Source organism: Petaurus breviceps, unplaced genomic scaffold (genome assembly GCF_028583685.1).
Source record: "Petaurus breviceps papuanus isolate PSGF00001 unplaced genomic scaffold, PetGlider_PUasm1.0 91023, whole genome shotgun sequence".
NCBI lineage: Eukaryota > Metazoa > Chordata > Mammalia > Diprotodontia > Petauridae > Petaurus > Petaurus breviceps.
Window position 1 is genome coordinate 7,565,519 of NW_027187398.1, and position 22,817 is coordinate 7,588,335.

At 40.2% G+C, this 22,817-nt stretch overlaps 1 protein-coding gene across 3 annotated transcripts in view; it reads right to left on the reverse strand.

The window, feature by feature from the left end:
- Positions 1 to 22,817, reverse strand: part of KCNN3 (potassium calcium-activated channel subfamily N member 3) — a 306,058-nt gene that overhangs the window by 30,705 nt on the left and 252,536 nt on the right. For all 3 annotated transcript variants that reach the window (XM_069078248.1, XM_069078250.1, XM_069078249.1), the window contains exons 4-5: positions 17,738 to 17,879; positions 4,936 to 5,046 (exon numbers count right to left, since the gene is read on the reverse strand). In XM_069078248.1, the coding sequence (XP_068934349.1) occupies positions 4,936 to 5,046; positions 17,738 to 17,879 (253 nt within the window). The remainder of the gene's footprint in view (positions 1 to 4,935; positions 5,047 to 17,737; positions 17,880 to 22,817) is intronic.

Sequence of the window (22,817 nt, forward strand, 5' to 3'; positions counted from 1 at the left end):
TAGCACTACATGAATGATAGCTATTATTATTATGAAGCCCAGAGATGAAAGCCCTAGCTCTAATCCCACCCAGTATTAGTGCTATGGGGCAAAGCTTGATGACCCCACCCCACTTATGGCTTTATTCTTTTTTTTTGAGGCAATTGGGGTTAAGTGACTTGCCCAGGGTCACACCATTAGTAAGTGGCCACATTTGAACTCAGGTTCAACCTAGTTGCGCAATCTAGCCTATCCATGGCTTTATTCTTATTCATTTTCCTCCTGCTAATAAATAAAGAGTAGTCGCTAACACTCATTACAAGGAAAAGGAATAAATATTTATATAATGCCTATTATATGATGTGCATTATTTCAATTGATCCTCACAACAACCCTACTAAGGGTCTGAGGCTGGACTTTAACTCAGAATTTCCTGATTCCAGGCTCAGTGCTATCTACTGTACCACTAGCTGCCTCAATTATGACAATTAGCATTTATATAGCACTATAAGGTCTGCAAAACATGTTACAAGGATTACTTCTTTTGATCTTCACAACAGCCCTGCAAAGTAGGTGCTGTTATTTTTCTCATTCTATAGATGAGAAAACTGAGGCAAGTTGAGGTTCCTGAACAAGAGGACTTGTTCAGTGCCACATAACTCAAAAGTGTCTGAGGTGGGATTTGAACACAGGTCCAAAACTATATCATACCCGTGTTTCCCCGATAATAAGACCTATCCCGAAAATAAGCCCTCCCCTTACTGTGTAAGATTCCTCTAAAATAAGCCCTCCCCCGAAAATAAGCCCTATTGAGATTGCTACATTTTTTTGTTCACATTTACCTGTTTATTAAAATTGCTGTCAATGTTCATTAAAATAAGCCCTCCCCTGAAAATAAGCCCTCTGGTGTTTTTCTGTCCAAAAAAATTAGTAAGACAGTGTCTTATTATCGGGGAAACATGGTAGGAAAAAATGGAAGGAGAAGAACGAGGTTAGGTTGGGGAGTAAATCAGTCAGGGTGACCACAGTGGAAGTACATTTTTGTGATTAATAAATTATAACACCTTTCCCCATATGGTTTGACTTCGGTATTTAAACAAGAACTTATTTACCTCATATATTTCCAAGTGATTGTTTCGATTTGCTGTTAAGTCTCTCACTTACCTACTTCCTGAGAGGTTTATGATTATATCATGATAACTTCTTTCCAAATAAGGTAGTTCTCTCTCTCTCTGTCTGTCTCTGTGTCTCTGTCTCTATCTCTCTCTCCTCTCTCCATCTCTGTCTCTCTGTCAGTCTCTCTCTGTCTCTATCTCTCTCTCCTCCTACCCCTGTATCCACCTCTCTCCCTCTTTCCTGGTCTCTCTGAATCTGCTGAGATCTTATGAATATATCACATAACAAACTTTGGAGGTTTCTTTGATTTGCGAATTATTCCATCTAGACCCAAAGGGCAGTTTAGAGAAACTAGAAAAGAATTGAATTCAATGGGAAATAGACTGAGGAATTAATTCTGAAAAAGAAAGGTGGGCTTCATTTGTGAACAGGTCAAATTAAACTCGAAAAGCAGCAGGCCAAGAATAATAATTTGGTTTTCTTTCAATAAAGGTGATGTAAAAGAGGTTTCTCGAGTCCCAGGGCTTCCTGATTTGGAAAGCTTCTACCTACTGAACTTTTCTACTATGTAGTTCTTTAGAAGGAAAAATGTTAGCTTTGCCACAAGTATGACCTTGGACAAGTCACAGTCTCTTTGGCTCTCCGTTTCCTCATTTGTAAAATGAGAGAGTTGGGCTATGTGATTTCTAAAGTTCCAGCTCTAAATCTTTGGTGCTTAAAAAAAAATCTATGATCCTATGACTATGGCATCAACTTTAGGAGCTCCCATAGGGGGCTCGTCTTTGATTACATAAGGCACCTTGCACACAGAAGGACTTCAATAAATATTGACTGATTTGAGTTTTTTTTCTTGTCTTTCTGAAGGTAACTGGATTTGAAGGAGGATATTAGGGAGTTATTTTAAAAGCTCAAAATTAACCAGAACTTCATAACCTTTTATAATTATGTTCCAGAAGATTTATTTAATTTTCATGACTGGCTCCTCTGCACACACTGAGATTTCTAGATCACAAAGGGGCTGAAATTGACTTCGTTTTCCAGGAGTCTGGTGTCTGCTTCACTGAGGGAGGGCTGATCATGAAATAAGAGGAAATGTCAAGTGTGTCCTTAGTTTAAAAGTAAATAAATTTTTTTTAAAGTCTATTCACTCAATTTCCTGAGGTCCTTTTCTTGGTATGGTAGTCTCAGATTAGGGAATTTTAAATAGCTATTTCTGAGAAGGTTTGGAGGCAAAATCTCCTCCACCCTCCACCCCCGCAGGAAAAAGTCAGAGACCCAGAGAAGTAAAGTGATTTGCCCAAGGACTTTACAGGATAATAGATGCAGGCATATTTCCATTTGGGTACAAATAATCTTCCCAGATTCCCTTAATTACTGAGTGTGGTTTATTCATGTGGAATAGAAGATTGAGGAGAAGAGGAAAGGTAGTGTGATTCTGTACTCAAACGTTCAACAGTCCTTAGAGATAGTTACAGCTTTTGTAGCCTTCTATGAAGGACACAACCACTTATGCACATAAAATATCTCCTTTTGTTGAACTGAACAACAGCTAACCCACCACCATGACATGGTATGTATAGCGGTTGCTATATCAACAGACTAAGAAGATTGCTCCATACCTTTTCCTTTTAACCTCTATGTTGTCTCTATAAAGCTCAATAAACACAATTAAGAACAAAGCAGTCAAACACCGTAAGAAATTCTCTTGAGAAACTGCTTTATGGAAATTGGAGATGCCTTGGGAAGCTTACCTCCTTTTCCCCTTTTGTGTTCTCTCATCCTTTCTGCCCCTCTCCCCTTTTCTCCTTCCCCCTCTGTCCTTCTGGTTCTTCTCCCCCTCCCCCCCTTTCTCCTTTTTTCCCTCTTTCTCCTCCCTCTTTCTCATTACCCTTCCCTGGTTCTTTCCCCATTTTCCTTTTCTCTCCTTTTTCCTTCTCTCTCCCTCTCCCCTTTTCTCCCTCTCTACCTCTCCCATTTCCCTTTCTTCCTCTCCCTCTTTCCTTCTCTCCTACCTCCCTTGACCTGCTCCACTTCTCTCTTTCTCTTTTTCCCTATCTTTCCCCCTTTCCCCTCTCATTTCTTCCCCTACTTCCTTTTCCCCCCCCCCCCCCAATTTCCCCTCTCTTTCCCAGTTTGTAACACATTTTCCCACTGCTCTGTAACATGAATCATTGGCTTTCTCATTTCCCTCTCAGAGTACTAAATAAAAATTCTGCTAAGGAATAAATCCCCCTCTGTAACAAATAAGGAAGACTGGTTGCTACTGAATTCAAAAGGGGGTTCATTCTGCAGGGATAGGATGAGCTAGTAGGAAATCATATTCATGACCTTCATTCAGACAGCAGTGCTAAAGAATTTGTCATAAAAAGTGTCATTAAATAAACAATTCCTGACTTGATCATTTGGCCTGTTGTCATCCTGGTAGACTCATTTCTGTCTGTTCTAAATGAGCATTTTCTTTTTTGACAATTTTGGGCTGGAGTTGAGCTTCACTTTCAGTGGCTAAATGATCTGCCGGCTCACTTGGAGATGAGAATTTCGGTTTTGTCATTCTACTTAACCACTTTGACAAAGGTACAAGGGAGAGCCGTTACTAGGAAAAAAACCAAAAGGGAAAAAAAATTGGATGATGTTGCTTTGATGAGCCATCGTTTTGAAATTTGGGTATTTCTGGAATTGTGCCTCTTAATGAGTCTTATTTGAAGACAGGCATCAGGCACATTTGCAGTAACATTTTAAAGAGCCTTTGCTATGCTTCCTAATGAGGAACAAGGGGTAGTGGCAAGGGCATGAGGCTGGTCTTTTCCTTTCTCTGGGACTGTTGCCTCATCTGCAGAGCAATGGAGTGCCAGAGTGAATAGCTCTCTAGTCTTAAGTCAGGAAGTTTGAATCCTGCCTCAAACACCTACTGGTACCCTGGGCAAGTCACTTAACCTCTCTCAATCTCAGTTTCCTCATCTGTAAAATGGAGATAAAAATAGCACCCACCTCCCAGAATTGTTGTAAAGATCAAATAAGTTAACATATGTAAAATGCTTTGCAAATTTTTTAATGTCATATAAATGCTAGCTGTCAGTAGTATAGACATCACATCTCTGTCCTTGGGACAGTAGTCCCAGCCTATCAGGGCTAGAGGAGGGCAGTTATAAAATAATAATAGCACATATCAGAGATTAGAGTTATTGAATTGATGATCAAATGAAACAATATTTGTAAAGTGCTTTGCAAACCTTGCAGCAATATCTAAATAGTAGCTATTATATTATTAACCCTTATTACATGTCTACCCCACCATTATAGCTTATATATTTAATTTTCAGGAAAATTATTTGGTGTCCTAGGAGAGGCATTGTAACTTGACAAAAGATAGCACTGTTAATCCTCTGCCCTTAATTCTGAGACCTGCATTTCACTTTGTAGCCCTAATGCTTAGCACAAAGTATGGCACATAGTTAAGTGCCTAATAATTATTTGTGGATTGATTGATTAATGCATTGCATACCTTCTGGGGTAGCCCAGTTAATTTGGGAAAAGTTAATCACCAGGTTGGCCATAAGGTGACATATTTTTCTATCATAACAAATCCTTAAAGGCATGTCCATAAAGAATGAGAGAGAGCATGATCTGTGCTGCAGAAATCAAGGGATAAAAGTCCTTGAAGCATTGAAGTTCTTCATTTTAAAGAATTGGGAAGGGGAGGCCCATTGAAGCTGGATTCCATTTGAAGACACATTGCCATAATGGCCTGAGATGTGACTTGGGAAAGTTGGAGCAGGGAGGCATTGTTCCTCAGTGGTTTTAACTTCCCCCCATTTCAGAGGCGAATAAGGGACTTTTTACCCGTTTTGTGAGCTGAGTGTCCATCATGAAGTTGTGAACGTGCTTCTCGGCTTTGGTAAGTTCCAGCTTTCTGGCCACCACAGCTACCACCAGCGCAGTACAGCCAGCACCCTGGGATGGGAACAGTAAGAAGAGAAAAGAAGAGAACATGCTGATTAAGAAGCAAAGTTCACCCTAAAATGTTGAAAGGGTTCTACATCCCCACGGTACCCTCCTCAGCACCGGTCACCAGCTTGATTCAAAGCAGGCTAGCTGCCAAGTGTAGGAGGAAAAAGAATACTCTTTTATTGTGGAAGAGGTACAAAGTCCTTGCTTTGTGGTTGGAGACTGATGAGCCCAAATCACTGAACAAGGTTCTCAACCTCTGGTTCTTTGTCCCTCTCCTCCATCCCCAAAGATGTGTGATAATCTCATCTCCCTCTTCCAGGATGGGGCTTAAAAATGTATGAAGTGCTTTAAGCAACTTGAGAGACAGAGTCTGTATAAAAATGCTCAACTGCTCAGTCATGAACAGAAGGGAGAAGAGGCATGAAATATCCAGAATGGCCACTGATCCAATTGCCACCTCTATCTCTCCAGCTTGGGGAATGCAGGGGAAAACACATGCCTCATCAAACCCATGCACATAAACACACACATTCTCCCTGAACAGCCCAGGGATGGAAGGAACACTTGGATAATTTATGAAGTAGGTACTTCATTAGATGGCTGAGAGTTGACTTGCATAATATCAAAAGATTTTTTAAAAATCCAATGAAGTTAGAAGAGTAGACTGTCTTGAAAAATCTGCGTTTCTTGGAGGAGACCTCTGATGCCATGTCTGCTAATGTCACAGTGTCAAGATCAGGGTCTTTTCTGACTTCATTGTGGCTTTCATGCACTTAATCATCATGCAGTGTATATCCATTAAAAAAAACCAACCCACCAAGACAGAACCTAAGGATCCATTCATAAACCCTCATGACATATACAGAATTCTAGAATCTCCAAGCTGGAAGGGATCGTAGGGAACCTCCAATCCAACTGGTGTCTGAACAGGAGTTCCCTCTGCAACATCCTGACAAAATGGTTCTTCAGAGGTCCCTTGTTCTGCTTAGGGACAGTTTGCATCAGGAAGCCACGTGGTGTAATAGTATGCTTACTATCTCTGGAGTCAGAAGACCAAATCCAACTTCTGATAATTTGCTATCTTGTATGACCCTGGACAAGAAACTTAATCTCCTTGGGCCTCAATTTCCTCATCTGTAAAATGAAGAAGTTGGAGCAGATGGCCTCTGAGGTCCCTTCTACCTTTAGATCAATGAGCCTATGCTCATCCAGTCTAGCAATCCAGTAAGCCCTGATCAGTTAGAGAGTTTCTATCTTTCTGTAACTCCTACCCATTGCTCTTTGGACAGAAAAGTCTAATTCCTCTTCCATAGGACAGATCTTCAAATGCTGGAATTTACTTATACTTATGTTATATATATATATGCCTGTAATATAAGGTATATTCTATATTATATTATAGAAATATATTTTATGATAGATTTTAAAATATATTTTAATGTTAATACACATATTTAAATATATTATTAAAATTATTAAAATATATGATATTATTTAAATACACCTATAAATAGTCTGTATATATTCTTCCTTTCCCCTAATATATACACACATATACATATAGGTGTGTAAGCATATACATATATATGTATATATATAGTCTCCCCTCCCCTTAAGGAAAGGGATAACTACATTTTTGTATTTGTATCCCTTCTCCCTGCAACTCCCAGTGACTCCTACAGAATAGACAGCTAATAAATATTTGTTGAATTGAATTAAACTGGAGACAGAATGTTTCTAATAAGTCTTCTCTGTTCTAGGCTAAATCATCCTATTTCCTTCTAGTAGTCCTCTTATGACATAACTTCCAATCCCCTTTACCCTCTTCTGGAATCATCCCAATTTGTCACTGTTCTTTCTAATAAAAATATGGTGACCCAAAATGATGACAGTATTCAAAGTCTTCCAAAATAGTGGCATCCTCCTTAATTATAGTAGGCATTCTACTGAAGTGCAGAGAAAGCAAGTGAAAGGGCCAACATTTCACAGTAAATAAGTGACAGAATTGATTTCCTTGACCCTTCAATTTCCTTCTAGTCATCTGAGTCAATAATTGTTTGAGACTGGGTAGAACAAGGAGACATGTTACAATATTTTACTTATTGGTTTCAGTTTATCTTCCTTGCTTTATTTATTTATTTGCATGGAAGGTCCTATTTTGGGCTTTCTGTCAGCATTAGCAAAATGGATAGATCCACTTTTCTCAATTTTCATTTTTGGTCACCTGATCAATACTCTGACACAACTCAGGGCAGCTGATCTCATTCTTTGCTCTGTTAGTCAGACAGGGGCCAAGTCCAACCTTCTAGAGACTGACAGATCCTTTCACTCTCTGACCCAATTCTACAGGTTTATGGAAACTAACAGTTTGATTCACTAGTTATCAAATGATGTTGTTAGTTGCTGTATCATCTGTGTCCAAGAATTTGAGGGGGAGACATGCCTCTTCACTTAGGTAACTGACCAATAACATTTCTGGTTCATTAAATCTGTTAGTATTTTAAAATTCACTCATTTGTAAGAGGCTGGAAAGATTTTTTTTTAAGATGCTGAAGCATATCAGATAACAAACAGTTGGGAGGAAAACATTTAGCCATTTTTGTTCCCAGCTCTCTAATTTTTCATCTCTTTCTCTCCTTTCCCACAGAGTTATAAAGAAAAAACCTATGTACATTTTTGGCATAGCTGAAGCTGGCAACATTTCCTCTCATCTCACAAATGCTCCCTTTAAAAGATTCTGGCATTTCTCTCTGGATTGGTCAACTACCCACTTCTATTACAATGAAGAAAAAGAGAAGGGTCTGTGTGAACTATCTTTCTTTCCTCTCCTTCTCTCTGTTCTTGTAGTTGAGTCTTCTTTTCATCTGTGTCCAATTTTGAATGGAATTGGTCAATGGGAGAATCCAGTTTGTAGTTATTACTAGACAGGTAGGCTTTCAAAAACAAAGCAATAAGAGCATCAGAAAAATCTAGTCCAAAATAAATATCCGGGCAACCTTTCTTCTCAACTAGACCAGAAAGTGCCCTTCTCCTTTATATTCTATTACAATCGAACTTTTGCCAGAAGTCCAACAGATATGGGTGCATCATAGAATGTTAGAAATATGGGATTGGAGAAACTCTCCACAAGTTCTATCCTTGTACATTCCCCTGTCTACAGGCATACCTGTGCCTAAATTAAATTTAATTCAACAAGCATTTATTGTCTATTGTATTTATGGTACTGTCGTAAGTATTGGGGATCCAAAGATAAAAGATAAAGATAAAACAATAAGACAATAATAAAGCATAATCTTTGTCTTCAAGATGCTTATATTTTAATTGTCTCAGACAGGTAAATAGTGGTGGAATAAAACTATGGCCCACCTCTTGTTGAGGCAGCTAGGTGGCATAATGGAAAGAGCACTGGGCTTGCAATCAGAAGGCTCATCTTCCTGAGTTCAAATCTGGCCTCAGATACTTACTAGATGTGTAACCCTGGGCAAGTCACTTAACCCTTTTGGCCTCAGTTTCCTCATCTGTAAAATGAGCTAGAGAAGGAAATGGCAAATCACTCAAGTATCTTTGCCAAGAAAATCCAAATAGAGTCACAAAGAGTCAGACATAACTGAACAACAAACAAACACAAAAAAGCCAAACCTCTTGTGTGCTTAGTAGGTAATCTATTGAAAATTAATCAGGATATTTCATTACCTATATGTGAGGTTATGTTCCCCTATTTTCTTAATGGAGTGTACAGAAAAACTCACCATGATTCACAGTCCATCCAGCTGAACTGCAGGGAGCCTCTGATTGGAGATGAGAGCATTTTTATTGAAGGACCATCTGTCTTATACAATTAGGAAAAATTTTGGCATGGAAGCAGGTAGATGAACAAGCTGTCATTTCTCACTTTCTTCTAATTTAAATAGAGGATCATAGATCTACAGCTTGAGGAATGTTTATAGGTCATCTAGTCCAACTCTCTCACTTTACAGATGATGAGACTGAGGCCCTGAGGGAGAACATGGGTGGTTCAGGGTCATACAACTGGTGAGTGTCTCTCCAGTCATCCTGATTGATATCTGGCCACTGGACCCAGATGGCTCTGGGGGAGAAAGTGAGGCTGGTGACCTTGCACAGCCCTGCCTCACTAGAATCAAAGTCAACTGCAAGTCATATCATCATCTCCGTGATGTCGTGGTCCTCTTCAAGAACAAAGGACAAACACAACAACAAGACAGGCTTAGAACCTAGTTCTTCCTGCCTTCAGGTCCAGCACCATATCCACTACCTCAGCTTCTGTTTTAAGTCAGTCCTGAATTCAAATTCTGGAGAACAATGGATGCTTAATGTTTCTTTTCCTCCTCCTTCTCCTTCTTCATCTCAGTCTTCATCTCCATCTTTATAACAGCTGTTATATACATGAAGTCAGGGAGGCAACCAAGATTAGTTTCTTAGAAAGGTTTCTTTTGACTAGAGTGGCAGCCTCCTGAGGACTCGACTGGGGGCCAGTAACCTTTGGAAAATGGTGTACCAAAGTTCCAGCCCCTTCCTTCTGACCTGTGAAGAATGATCAAGGGGAATGCTGATCCTGTGCCACCCTCATCATAGGGTATGTGTATGTTCCCCTATATATACACACACGCAAACATGAATGTACATACCAAACTCCTACTACTCCCATATTTCACCAGCTGCTAGCTGCTTCAACTCCCTCCAGCAGCATACTTTACAATCCAGCCACCCCTCATCCTATGGGACTCTTATCCATATCCTCCTGTAAATCCTCCTTAGGAAGGACCACACAATATAATGGGGGCTCTTTTAGAGGAATCTAGATCTGTGGATCCCAATGGGACATGTTAATTTTCCTACATAAGTGAAATCACCTTCCTTTTGTGGTCAGATGCTTATGTTGCAGTCAGCTCATGTCTCTCTTCATCTCTCCATTTCCCTTTATGTGACCCTTTGCTTTAACATTTTGGAGCCTGGGGTGTTCTGTAATGTGTAGTCATACAGCACCACCAGACAAATTGTTGTTCAGCCATTTTTCAGTCATGTCCGACTCTCTTCATGACCCCATTTGGGGTTTTCTTGGCAAAAATGCTGGAGTGGTTTGCCATTTCCTCCTCCAGCTCATTTTACAGATGAGGAAACTAAAGTAAACAGGATTAAGTGACTTGCCCAGGATCACACATCTAATAGGTATCTACAACCAGATTGGAACTCAGAAAGATGAATCTTCCTGACTCCACGCCCATCAGCCACTTAGCTGCCCCACACAAATACTGTTGTTCAGAGGATGGGTCTCATCAACTGGGCAATGGTGAAACTAGCTGTGTTACATAACTGTAAGGGAATGTTACCATGCTATAAGCAAAGACAAACATGAAGAATGCAGAGAAGCTTGGCAAGATTTACATGAAATGATGCAGAAGGAAGTAAGTGAAGCCAAGAAAACAGTACACATAGTGACTACAACAACAGACATGGAAAGAACAACAAAACAAATGAAACTGAATGCTGTGAAATACAGTGACCAAGGCTGGGCCCAAAGAAGAGATATGAGAAGACGTTTTCCCCGCTTCTTGCAGACAGGGGAGGGAGTAGAATATAAGTATGGAATAATAATAACAACTAACATTGATATAGCACTTATTATGTGCTAAGTGCTTTATAATTATTATCTAATTTGGTTTGAATACTACATATAAAGTCAGTCTTTTTAAAAAATAGGTCGGTTAGTTCTGATTAACTGGTTTTTTTCCCTTCTCTCCTAAATGTTGGCACTCTGAGAGAAGAAGGGGTGCATTGGAAAATATGTGTGATAAAGAAACAAAAAACATCAACAAAATTTATTTTTAAAAAGACGTTCCTTTGCTATGCAGCATCCTATTCAATGTTGTTGTTGTTACCAGACCTGTAACTTTATCTGTGGAGGGAACTTGTGGTGAGGAGCTTCCTCCCTCAACACCTGCTCCTCAGTCTCCTCATCTGTAAAACAGGTTGGAGAAGGAAATGGCAAATCACTCTCATATCTTTGCCAAGAAAACCTCAAATGGGGTCATACCATCTTCTAGAGCTGCCCGAAGCCCTGAGAGGTTAAATGGCTTACCCAGAATCACACAGATAGTATGTATGTGGCAGAGACATGGCTTGGACCCAGGTATTTCTCACTCGAGATCAGCTTGCTACCCATAAGGACACACCATCTCTCATATAAATAAATACTTAAGTAAACAAAAAAGGCACCTACAATCTAAGCCAGAAACTAATGGTTGATTGTCAGGGCATTTAGAGAAAAGTAGCATTGGACTGTGAGATGGACTTTTTAGATCCTCCTCTTTTTTTTTTCTTGCTTTTTGGAGGGCAATTGGGGTTAAGTCACTTGCCCAAGGTCACACAGCTAGTTTTTGTCTTAAGTGTCTGAGGTCGGATCTGAACCCAGGTCCTTCTGACTCCAGGGCCGGTGCTCTATTCACTTAGATACTCCTCTTTCACTGAGCGATGCCTTATTTTTTTTTTCATGCTGATCCCTTCATCGGGCAAGTCCTCCTCCCCTATTTCCTTCTGTTTAATCCTGCCCTTCCTGACAGGCCCAGCCCAAATGCCTTCATGAAATCCCCTGATAAGAGTTCTCTCTTCCAGACTAAGCACCTTGAGGTTAGCTATCTCTTCCTCCTCTTTACTCCCATAACACTTAGGCCTCTCCTCTCCTATGGTACATTCATCACATTCAAAATGACTTGTAAATCTATGGCTGGAAGGGACTTTAAAGGTCATAAGTCCAACCTCTCCCCACCCTTTTCACAGATGGGGAAACTGAGATCTATAGAGGGAAAGTGACTTGCCCAGTGTCACATAGAGAATAAAGAACAGAACTGGTATTTGAGTGCAGGTCTTTGGACTGGAAGTAGTGGGGTATGTTGGGAAGACCATTGGAATCAGAGGTATGGGGTTCAAATCCTGCCTCTGATACTTACTACCTGTGTGGCTTTGAACAAGTCACTTACCACCCCTCCCATCTCAGTTTCCTCATCTGTAAAATGAAAGGATTGCCTAGATGGCCTCTAAGGTCCCTTCCAGGTCTAGATTTAGGATTCTATGACTTCAAATCCAGTCTGCTTTCAACCATGTCATGTTATCTTTGTTGGCATCCTTATTTTATCATTCCTGACAGACTGTCAGCTCCTCCAGGGAAGGACCCATGCCTTATTCATCATCGTAGCCCTCGCCTTAGTTCCTTGCACTCTGTAGGCAGTCAATGAATGATGAATGAATGTTAAGAGAGTGGAGGTGCCACGGTTTTAGGGGATGGAACAGGACATTAGCACAAAATGGCTGATCTTGGCCCCAGAGAGGCTTACTGTGCATAAACATGAGAATTTAGAGACAGGCTGGTAGGTTGGAGACAGCAGTGAAGGAGAAGACAGAAAAGGGTGAGCAGCTGCTTATGTGACTTCTATGAGGTCAGAATGCGTAGCAAATCTGTGACTCAGACTTTTTACCCTTGGAGGTGCCAAGTCCTGAGTCAGAGTTGACACCAACTCTATTCCCTAGGTCTTACTTAGAGTTATTCTGATTCTCATTCTCTCAGCAAGAAGAAATGGTAAGTGGATCTTGTGAGTTGTTTTTTTTTTTAATTTTTCCTAGGAAGACAGGTGGGACATGACACGAAGAATATGAGCCCAGGGACCAGCAATGGGGGAAAGAATGGCCTGAGATGGGGTGAAAATACCTCATTGATTTATGGGGCTTGGAAATAAGCCAGAGGCTCTGGACTCCTCCATTCCTGTCTTCCTGCTTCTGGTTTCCAAGAAACATTTCCCAGCTGGAAAACCTTTAGAAGTTGGGGGAGGGGGCCAAAAAACAACAACAACAAAAAAAAAACCCCATCCAGAGGGGATAAGGATGATGTGTCCTTAACTAAAGAAGCAGAAAAGAAAATAACACATAAATGAAAGTGACAAATGTAACAGAGTGGCCAGGAGAGTTTACATCTGGATCTCTTGGTTTCAGCAGATTCTTCTTCACAACTAGAATAACATCAATTGGTTTGAGACTAAGTGATCCTTGGTAACTGTGTGGGTGTTTCAGGAGAGAAGTTGATCTTCTGAAATGGAAACCCACCAAATGTCGTGCTGAATTCTCTGTTCCCTATCCACCACCACCTCCCCTCCCTACTACCCTGCAGAAGTGACTCTGCCTTGTCATTCCCTTAATTCCCTTCCTCCGAGGCTCACCTTAAGCCTAAATAGATACACTGATCTCATGAAGCCTTTATTTGACCTCAGTGTCTTTAACAAAGCAGTTTCTGCCAGCTGCCCCCCATAACTCATTAATGCTCTATCGTCTGACCCAGAGAACCCGACTCACTGTAATGAAGATACAATGGAACCGGCCTAGAATGGCCAGGTTGTATGTCATGCCTTCAGAATCCAAAGGGAGCTTTACAGAGTCCCAGCATCCTTTCTGTTTTAGATCTTCAATGTAATAGTGAGAAGGTTTGCAAAGCATTTTGCAAAAATTATTTAATTTATTCTTATAACAACCCTGGGGGATGGGGGAATTAGGTGCGATTATCATTCCCATCTTATAGAGTAGGAAACTGAGGCAGACAGTAGTAAAATCACTTGCCCAGGGTCACAGAGCTAGTGTCTAAGGCCAGATTTGTACTCAGTCTTTCTGATACCAGGACCAGCCCTCTATCCACTGCATCACCTAACTGCCTTTCTATATAACATGACACATATTAATATATTGATTATATATTTTATAAATATAAAACAAATATATTATACATTTATTATATAGTTTATAAATATCAAATAAATATATTACATTTATTATATATTATATAAATATAAAACAAACATTTTATACATTTATTATTATATAGTTTATAAATATAAAATGAATATATTATGTTTATTATATATTTTATAAGTATAAAATAAATATATTACATATTTGTTATTATATATTGTATATTAATACCATATATAGCTGCCTCAATGCATCAGAATGTCTTTGATAAAATTTCCTCCATTGAAAAAAATAACAACACTGTACTTTGACCTATCTGCCTTGGGGATATAGGGGGAGAGGGTGAAGTCTTCCACATCCACCAACTCTATGCCAGTCACGTCATGTTGCTCAGACAATTATACCCCCTGCTTAATAGCTGATAATTGCACTGCTACTGAGATAGCAGAAAGAAAACAATGATTAAGACTATTTACAGCATGCATACACAAATCCTTCCTCTTCGATTGTGAGTAGGCCTGGCCCCGGCCTTCATGGTGTCCATGGTAACCAAACTGTAAGGCCTACCATTAGTAAGTAAACTCGAAATAATAATCAGGAGATATACATAGTGTTAGCAGGTTTGGGAGAGGGGGAGGGCAGCATGAGGAGGAGGAACTTAAACCCCTGAAAGAGATGACTCCGCATGAACAGGCAAGTTTCTTGTTACAAAAACACCACCAGGGTTTCTCAATGGTGGCAGACTATAGAGTGAGGCAGCTAATTTACATTTGGATGAAAATACTGACAATGAAGATTCGGAATTAGATGTCCATGAGCAAAGCAGGAATTTATTTTGCTTGAATATGCATACTTGTTACTAGGTGGGGAGGGGGTTGGGGGAGAAGGAGCTGGGAGGAAAATACTGATAGAAAAATATAAAAATTAAAAGAGAGAAATATTGACAATGAGTAGAATAAAACCCTTTTATAAAAAAAATCCACATATTTAGGCAGAGGAATTTTACTCAAAGAAAGAGACATACGATGCCCTGAAATTTTAATAATGAAGGGGGACTGTGGATACTTTATTGTCTATACTTTTTTGGGACACCCTGAATTTTTAATAATGAAGGGAACTGTGGATCCATTATTGTCTATACTTTTTTCCTTTTGTTACCACCGGTCCCCCAAGGAAATGGAATCACCTTTCAAAGATGCCATTGTCTAGCTAGCCAACAAATGAAGTAATGGACTGGGCAGGTTAACTGATTTGCTTCAGGTCACAAGACAAGGAAGGGGCAGAGCCAAGGTCATCAGGAAGGAATCATTCATGCCCATGCCACTCACCTTTTCCAGATAGGAAGCATGGAGATGAGAGATAGTCAAGAAACGCGTGAAATGGTCAGTATAGGGGTTGTTTCCTGGATGTGTTGACTTTCTTTGCTGGGAGAGAGAATGGCTGGTGTTTAAAAATAACAGCAAGGTTGACAGCTTGGTGCATCAATCAGATGACTGCCAAATCACCGGGCCTGTCACTGATTGAGTGGGTTGACATTGACCAAATGATGTTTCTGTGGCAGAAATTCCAATCTTCCAGGGGATGGCTTGATGAGACGCAGGAAAGTCTTCATCATTGCATACAATTTTACAGTCTTTGGTTAAGAATAATTTTCCCCTACTTGTTGGTGAAGGTTGGACCTGTGCCGTGCAATTTCCTCCTAAATTCTTAGGAGTGTTTGTTCCTAAGGCTCACACTTAGCCATGATTTATCCCCGCCTTGGGGCTAAGCCATTTGCTCTTAAGTTTTGTTCTGAAACCTGCTTGCCGCCCAAACTTTTATTCAGAGTCTGGTGTCTGTTCTTGAGAAAAGCAGAATCAGGTCCTGCTCTTTTTGTCTCACACCAGTCATTAGCCTGGTACCCAACAACATGCATAATGTCCACTGCACAGATACTTTCCTATTTGTTACTTTGAGGATTGTAATGGGAATGTAAATTTAAAGATCTTCCCTGCCCCTAGGCTAAAGTGCACCTGGAGCCTGGGGTGAGAGGCTTGTTTTTCAGTAGATACTTCTTGATTGGCCAGTGAGTCAATAAGGTTGTTACACTCTCTGAGCCAGGAGAAGGCTATATAAGCCCTGATCTATAGCTTTGTTTTGGGGCTCACTTTGAGAAGTGTTCTGTGATTTGATGTGGATTCTGGGAAGCCGTTGTCCAGAGCCCCCCTGGCTTTGAAAAACCCAGATGTTGAAACCCAGATGTTGATTTGGTATGGATGTAATGGTTGGACAGTTTGGAAATCTGTCTCCTTGATCTGTTTCTCTGACTTGATAATTCTGTCTGTGTATTCTGAAGTTCGGGGTGCTGACCTTTTCCCCCTGAACTAGGTAAATGATACATGTTTGACTGATTAAAGTAAGCTTGTTAACCCATTTTGAGTTGCTTTCCTTTATCAAAGCAGATCCAAGAACCTGTGGTGGCAGCGACCCTGGGGAGGCTTGGGGTGCTTGCTGCCACAAGGACCTGGCTGTTAATCTTTTGGGGAAGTCAACAATGGTGCTCCCCTGAATTCAGGTAAATTCAGGTTGGGTTCAGATCAGCTGAGACAAGGCCTCGAAAATGCTTAATGGAGAAATGGGGAGGAGTAGTGGGGTTGGTGAGGAATGAACTTAAACCTCAGAGAAGAGAATTTGCTTCTCAGTGACCGAGATGATACATAAACATTTAAAGAATTGGAAGGAAATTCATGGTCAGTCTTTATGTCTAAGAAAGATTGCTCTTAAACCATTGAAGAATAATCACTTGCTTTTGCTTAGCCATAAAGTTCTGTGAGGAAGTAGGTTCTGTCCTCTTAAATCATCCTGTTGCCCACTGCCAGAGAAAGGAGATATCGAGGGAGCAGTGCCACATGTCCACTAATAATGGAGTCACATTGCTTATTGCAAATGAAGCCTGCTGATCTTCTTGGAATGCTCTTCTTTGCTCATCTCTACCCCAGAGCATGCCTCACTTTCCTCAAAACTCAACTCTGTTGGCACCTTCTGCATGAAGCTTTTCCTGATCCTTCCACTTATAACTGCTCTCCCTCTAATGAAATTTAATTGTATTTACTCTGTATATATTTGACATTTACTTATCAGATACATGCCATTTCTTCCTAGTAGAATGTGACCTCCTCGAAGGTAGGGACTGTTTCATTTTTGTCTTTGCAGCCAGTGCCTGGCAGTGCCTAACACACAGCAGGTGCCCAATAAATGCTTGTTGAATGGAACTATTGACTAAAAACATGAGGATAGAACAGTAACAACTGCTGACTTTTCTATAGCATTATAGAAAGCTACAGAAGCTTTACAAGTCACTTCATGTCCCTTCTGACTTAAATCCTCACAACAACCCTGTGAGGTAGGTCATACAAATATCAGTGTGCCCATTTTATAGATGAGAGCACTGAGGCTCAAAGAGTTAGTTAATCAGTAGCTCAGTGTCCAATGGGTAGAAAATGTCAGAACCAGGACACAAAACCAAGGTTTTCTGGCATTAACTCCAATCAGTGCTTTTTCCATTTGACTAGCTGTAACCAAAGTAAAAAGGCCAAGGCTTCATTTTAGGCTAGACTTCACAAGGCTTTAAGACCTAGGCATTTTAATGGACTGGGAAACTCCTTTCATGAAGGACAGGGATTTTGGACCTTGGGGAAAAAAAGAAACCTGAAACTAAAAATGACCTGTTATAAAACCCTGACTTTTCATACCAATTCTTCATATGGTACCTGACATGTGGTAGGTTCTTAATAAATGTTTACTGATTGACTGACACATGCAGCCAAAGAAGAGGGACGTCAGTTTTAACATGAAGAATAGTGTGAAAAACATAGTGGCCAGAACAAGGAGTATGAGTTCATAGAGTTTCAATGATAGAGAAGTTGGAAGGAAAAAATTATATTTATATATACATATATATACTCACCATGATGCCAGTGAGAAGACAGACACCTTTTCCACAGTATGTGTGAGGAACCATGTCCCCATACCCAATGGAAAGGAATGTGATGGAGATAAGCCACATTGCACCCAGAAAGTTACTAGTTACATCCTGTTGGTCGTGGTACCTGCCAAGAGGAACACACACAGTTTGGTGAATAGTCACTCAAGGGACCAAGGGTGATAGTCAAACATAGGAAGGACAACAAAATCAGAGATTCTGCTGCTGAGGTCAATGGCCTAATGGCATCAGGATCGATCTCAGGGCTGTCTCTAGATATCTAGTGGATTCAACCCTGACTATGATTGTACTGAGGTCTGCAGGCTTGAAATATGCCGTTATGTTTATACTCTACTAAAACTCTCCCCCTGAAATTGATAAGTTATGTTTTTATGAAATCTTAGAGCAAAATTTAATTTCCCTTACTAAACAGAGAGGCTTAATGTAGATGGGTGCAATTCATCTGAAACTATATAGTTTGATAAGTCACTCAACTGGGGAACAGGGGAAAAGTACAAAAAATCAAAACCCCTACTCCCCCACCTTTCAATTTCCTGTGAGGAAATTTTACATATTCCCAAGAAATAAATTTTATGCTTGGCTGGGGGGGAGGCTGCTCTGACTCAGTGTTTAATACAGGCTACCTCAAGTCAGGAATAGTTGTGATGACAGGTATATCTAGCACAACTTTGTCCTGATGCCATGTCGTTTATTAATAATCATTAGTATGTAATACTAATTAATTAATACTAATTAATAGCCTCACTGTGATGCCACAAAGCCCAACTGACCTACTGTTTGCTTTCCTAAGGTAAGAATTGGTATCAACTTTCCTGCCAGTCATGTTCTTTACTATTGCTGTATTGCTAGCTACACATGTGTAAACAATGTTCCAAGGGAACCAACGGCTCCCCTCCTCCAGAAACATTGTTTTCCTTAACATCACTTTTTCATGGAACCATTAATGACCTTCAATGGGGGGGGTATTTGTATAATTCAAAATATATCATTTCCTAGCTGTAACACAGACCTGTCATGGCTAATTTGAAGAAGCTCCAAGTTGAAAGTACTCTTCTCTGTAAATTGCTTTGTACTTTCTGAATACACATTTCACATTTATTTCACTATGTACATATTACTTTTCCCTAAAGGAATGTAAGCACCTTGACCGAGGGAACTGGCTTATTTTTGTCTTTGTTTCTCTAGTACCTGGCATGTAGTAAGGGATTAACTATTGCTTGTTAAATTGAACTGGCTCCTTCGTGTTTTTTGCATAACTCCCCATCATCCCCTCCACACCTGCATTCCCAGTCATTGTCCAATTTGTGAATTTAATCCATCCAACCTTTTATTAAGTATCAATTGGAGATAGGACATGGATGGAATTAGACCTATGATTTCATTGCTTTAAGGAACATCCAAATAAGGAATCTCCCTCTATTAATGTGAGTATTAACTTGTAGTCTTATAGGGTCACCTAGAGTACCTAAACATAAAGTCTAGGGTCACACAGTCTGTATGTATCTGAGGCAGGACTTGAACCCAATCCTTCTTGGCTCCAAGGTCAAGTCCCTATTTACTATACCACATTTCTCTCTACCTGGGCTACAAAAACAAAAATGAAAGATATCAGTCAAAGGCTGAATACAAGTCACCACACTAGGCATTGTATATATTTTTAGACAATCAAGAATTATTATTATTATTATTATTTATGAAAATCATGGTCATGAGTCAGAGAAAGTATAGAAGACATCACCTTCGTCCACTAAGAGTTTATAATGTAGTTGGAAGGACAAAAATCCACACATAAGAAATGACCACTCAATTTACCAAGAATTTGTTAAGTACATGGTACCCAACACTTCCTGGCATTCTGATAGACACAAAAGAAATCTGGTCTGGTTCACTACACTTAAGAACTTTACTTTCTTATTATGGGAACACAGCTTATACACATGAAAGAAGAAGAGAAGAAAAGAAGGAAGGTTATCATCCAATTTTAAAATGAAGAGTATTCAGAATAAATATTACAGAAGATCAGGAAGGGGGGAGGACCTCATGTGCCAAGGGTATTGGGGAAGGCTCTATGGAGAAGATGAAACTTGAAAGAGAGTTTGAAAGATTTGAACACATGGAGAAATGGGACAAGAGGAAGGAATTCCAATGAAAAATGATCACTTTTTGGATGGGGAATGACAAAGGGCAAGAAGATCTATCTGCTTTGGATGATGTGCATTATCATATATCAGGAGCTAATATTGACTAGAGAAGATGCAACCCATATTAGGTAACAGCAGAATGATGAGTCTGGATTTGATTAGAAAGACAATGGGGAGCCACTGCCAGTTTCTAAATAGGAGCAATGTACTGTAACAGAAAGTGTACTGATATTGGCCTCAGGAGAGCTGCCCTGAATGTCTGCCCTCATTTACCAGTCGGGTGACCCTGGGAAAATCACTTCACCTTGGCTTCCTCATGTGCAAAAATAATGATGATAATGACAATAGCACTGCTTTTCTCACAGAGTTTGTAACCATGGAAGTTATTAGAAAAGCAGGATTTTGGAAAGATTTATCTGCCAAGGGTTAGAATAGATTGAAAGAAGGAAAGGCTGGAGACAGGTTGACTTCTCAGAAGATATTTGCCATAATCCAGATGTGGGGTATGTGGGCATGAACTGAGGAGTGGTGGTAATAGGAGAGTGAAAGGGAAGGAGAGAACTACAGTGATTTTAAGAAGAAATCTCAATAAATTTTGGTCACAGATTAGATATGAGAGAAAGAGGAGACAGTCTAATGATGATACCAAGGAAAAACCAAATAAGCATAAACAAATTCAAATGAATAGAGTGCACACTAAGTACTGTATATGGACAGAGGATAAAGGAGTTGTCTGAATCAAGCAAGGTCAAGACTTTGTGGAGGATGTCAATTCTGAGTAGATTTGGAAGAAGATGGTAGACTGTGTGTGTGTGTGTGTGTGTGTGTGTGTGTGTGTATATGTGTTTGTGTTCGTTTGAGATTACCTAGAATGCATTCCTTTGTTACTCTTATATCTTGGAATTCTTAACCTCCTTCAGCTCCTTATCTCCTACAGGAATCCCAGTGGATAGAGAGAGGGTTGACCCTGGAGTCAATAAGGCCTGAGTTCTAGTCCTGCCTCTGACACATACTAAGTGTAACTTTGGGCAAGTCACTTAACCTTTCAATGTTCTAGGCAACTATGACTATAAATGGCAGAGCAGGACCAACCTACATTGTTAGGGAGGGCAACTTGGTGGCATAGTGGATAGCACACTGGGCTTGGAATCTGGAAGACTCATCTTTATGACTTCAAATCTGGCCTCAGACACTTAATAGCTGTGTGACCTTGGGCAAGTCATTTAACCCTGTTGCCTCAGTTTCCTCATCTGTAAAATGAGCTGGAGAAGGAATGGGAAACCATCTTTGCAAAACAAAACAAAAAACCCAAAATGGGGTTACAAAGAGTCAGACATGACTGAAAAACGACAAAACATTGGTAGAAGAAGCTTTCTCATCTGGGAGTTCCTTATAAAAATAAAATCACAGGTCTAGTGTCTATCTGTACCACACAATCATCTGTTGATATTTTGTATTGCTCCAGTAGAATGTAAACTCTTTGAGGGCAGGAACTACTTTTTACTTTTGTCTTAGTAGCCCTGGTACATAGCACACTGCCATGTGTATGTTGGACTGGACCTGTGATTTCACTGGTATAAGGCACTCCCATGAAGAAATTCTCTGCTGATGCAGATTAACATCTTTTCTGACCTATTGTTATGTATAGCCTTAAAGCACCACCTGAGACACTGAGAGATTAAGTGACTCATCTAAAATATCACATAGCTAGAATGTGTCAGAGGTGGGATTTGAACCCAGGTCTTCCTGACTGACTTTCTATCCACTATGCCATACACATAGTAGGTGCTTAATAAATGCTCATTTAACTGGATCAGATTGAGGGAAAGAAGGTATTCCAGGGGTGGTATTACTAAATGGAATAGTGGGAGATTAGAGGTCTGAGTTGTAAAAGAGGAATTTCTCAGGAGAGGGAAGAAACTCAGTTTCCTGCCTAACTTTCCACTAAACTTAGGGAATTGGGAGTATTGAAGCTAGAATTTAAAATAAGATTGTTATAGAAACCAGATATTCATGGATAGAATTCTGCCCCCCTCTGCCTCTCACCTGTTTTGACCACAATTCGTCAAGGAGACTGAATTGTTTTGAGAACCCCATCTGGTCTTGTTCCCAATTTTGTTTTTTTCCCCTTCATGCTCTGAATAAAATATTTGATTCTATGCTTCTTCACGTGAAACTAACTGGCCCTGGCGGGGTGTAACTGGTGATAATGCTCTCCATTCTCACTCTTTTTCCAATGTATTTGGAACTTTGATTGGAGTAGCTAGGCAGAATCCGAAAGATGGCATCTTCTCTGATTGCACAAGTTACCCAAAGTGTCCCATAAAGGTCGAAAAAAAGTTGTTTCTATATTAAAGAGGGTCTGTGTACTTTCCTATATCCCTGTAACCAGCTACATCTTCCCCATTATGGAAAACTTGAAGGTCTAGACTTTGTCATGGAGACTGAAGAGGGAGCTTCATTTACCCCATGTTTAAAAGACCTTAGCTTGAAGAGGCCAAGGTCCCCACTGCAGCAGGGTCATCTCCAGTCGCCCTGATCTATATGTTGCCACTGGACCCAGCTGGCTCTGGAGGAGAAAATGAGGCTGGCGACTTTGTACAGCCTTTCCTCAATTACATCCAATTCACTTGCATGTTATGGCATCACCTCCCTTATGTCATGATCCTCTTCGAGAAAGAAGGACAAACAACAAGTCCCAGAGCTATGAAAAGGAAAATTCCTCAACCCAGTAGGCTATTCCACATTGTCACACACACTCACACCACATCATCACACACTTCCACTATTCTTGGGGGGGATCACTAAGCACATGGGAGGGCTGAGACATATACCTAGTATAATCGTGGGGGTAGGGGTGGGGGAGTGCAGGAGACTAGCAGGAGACCTACATGGATGTTTGG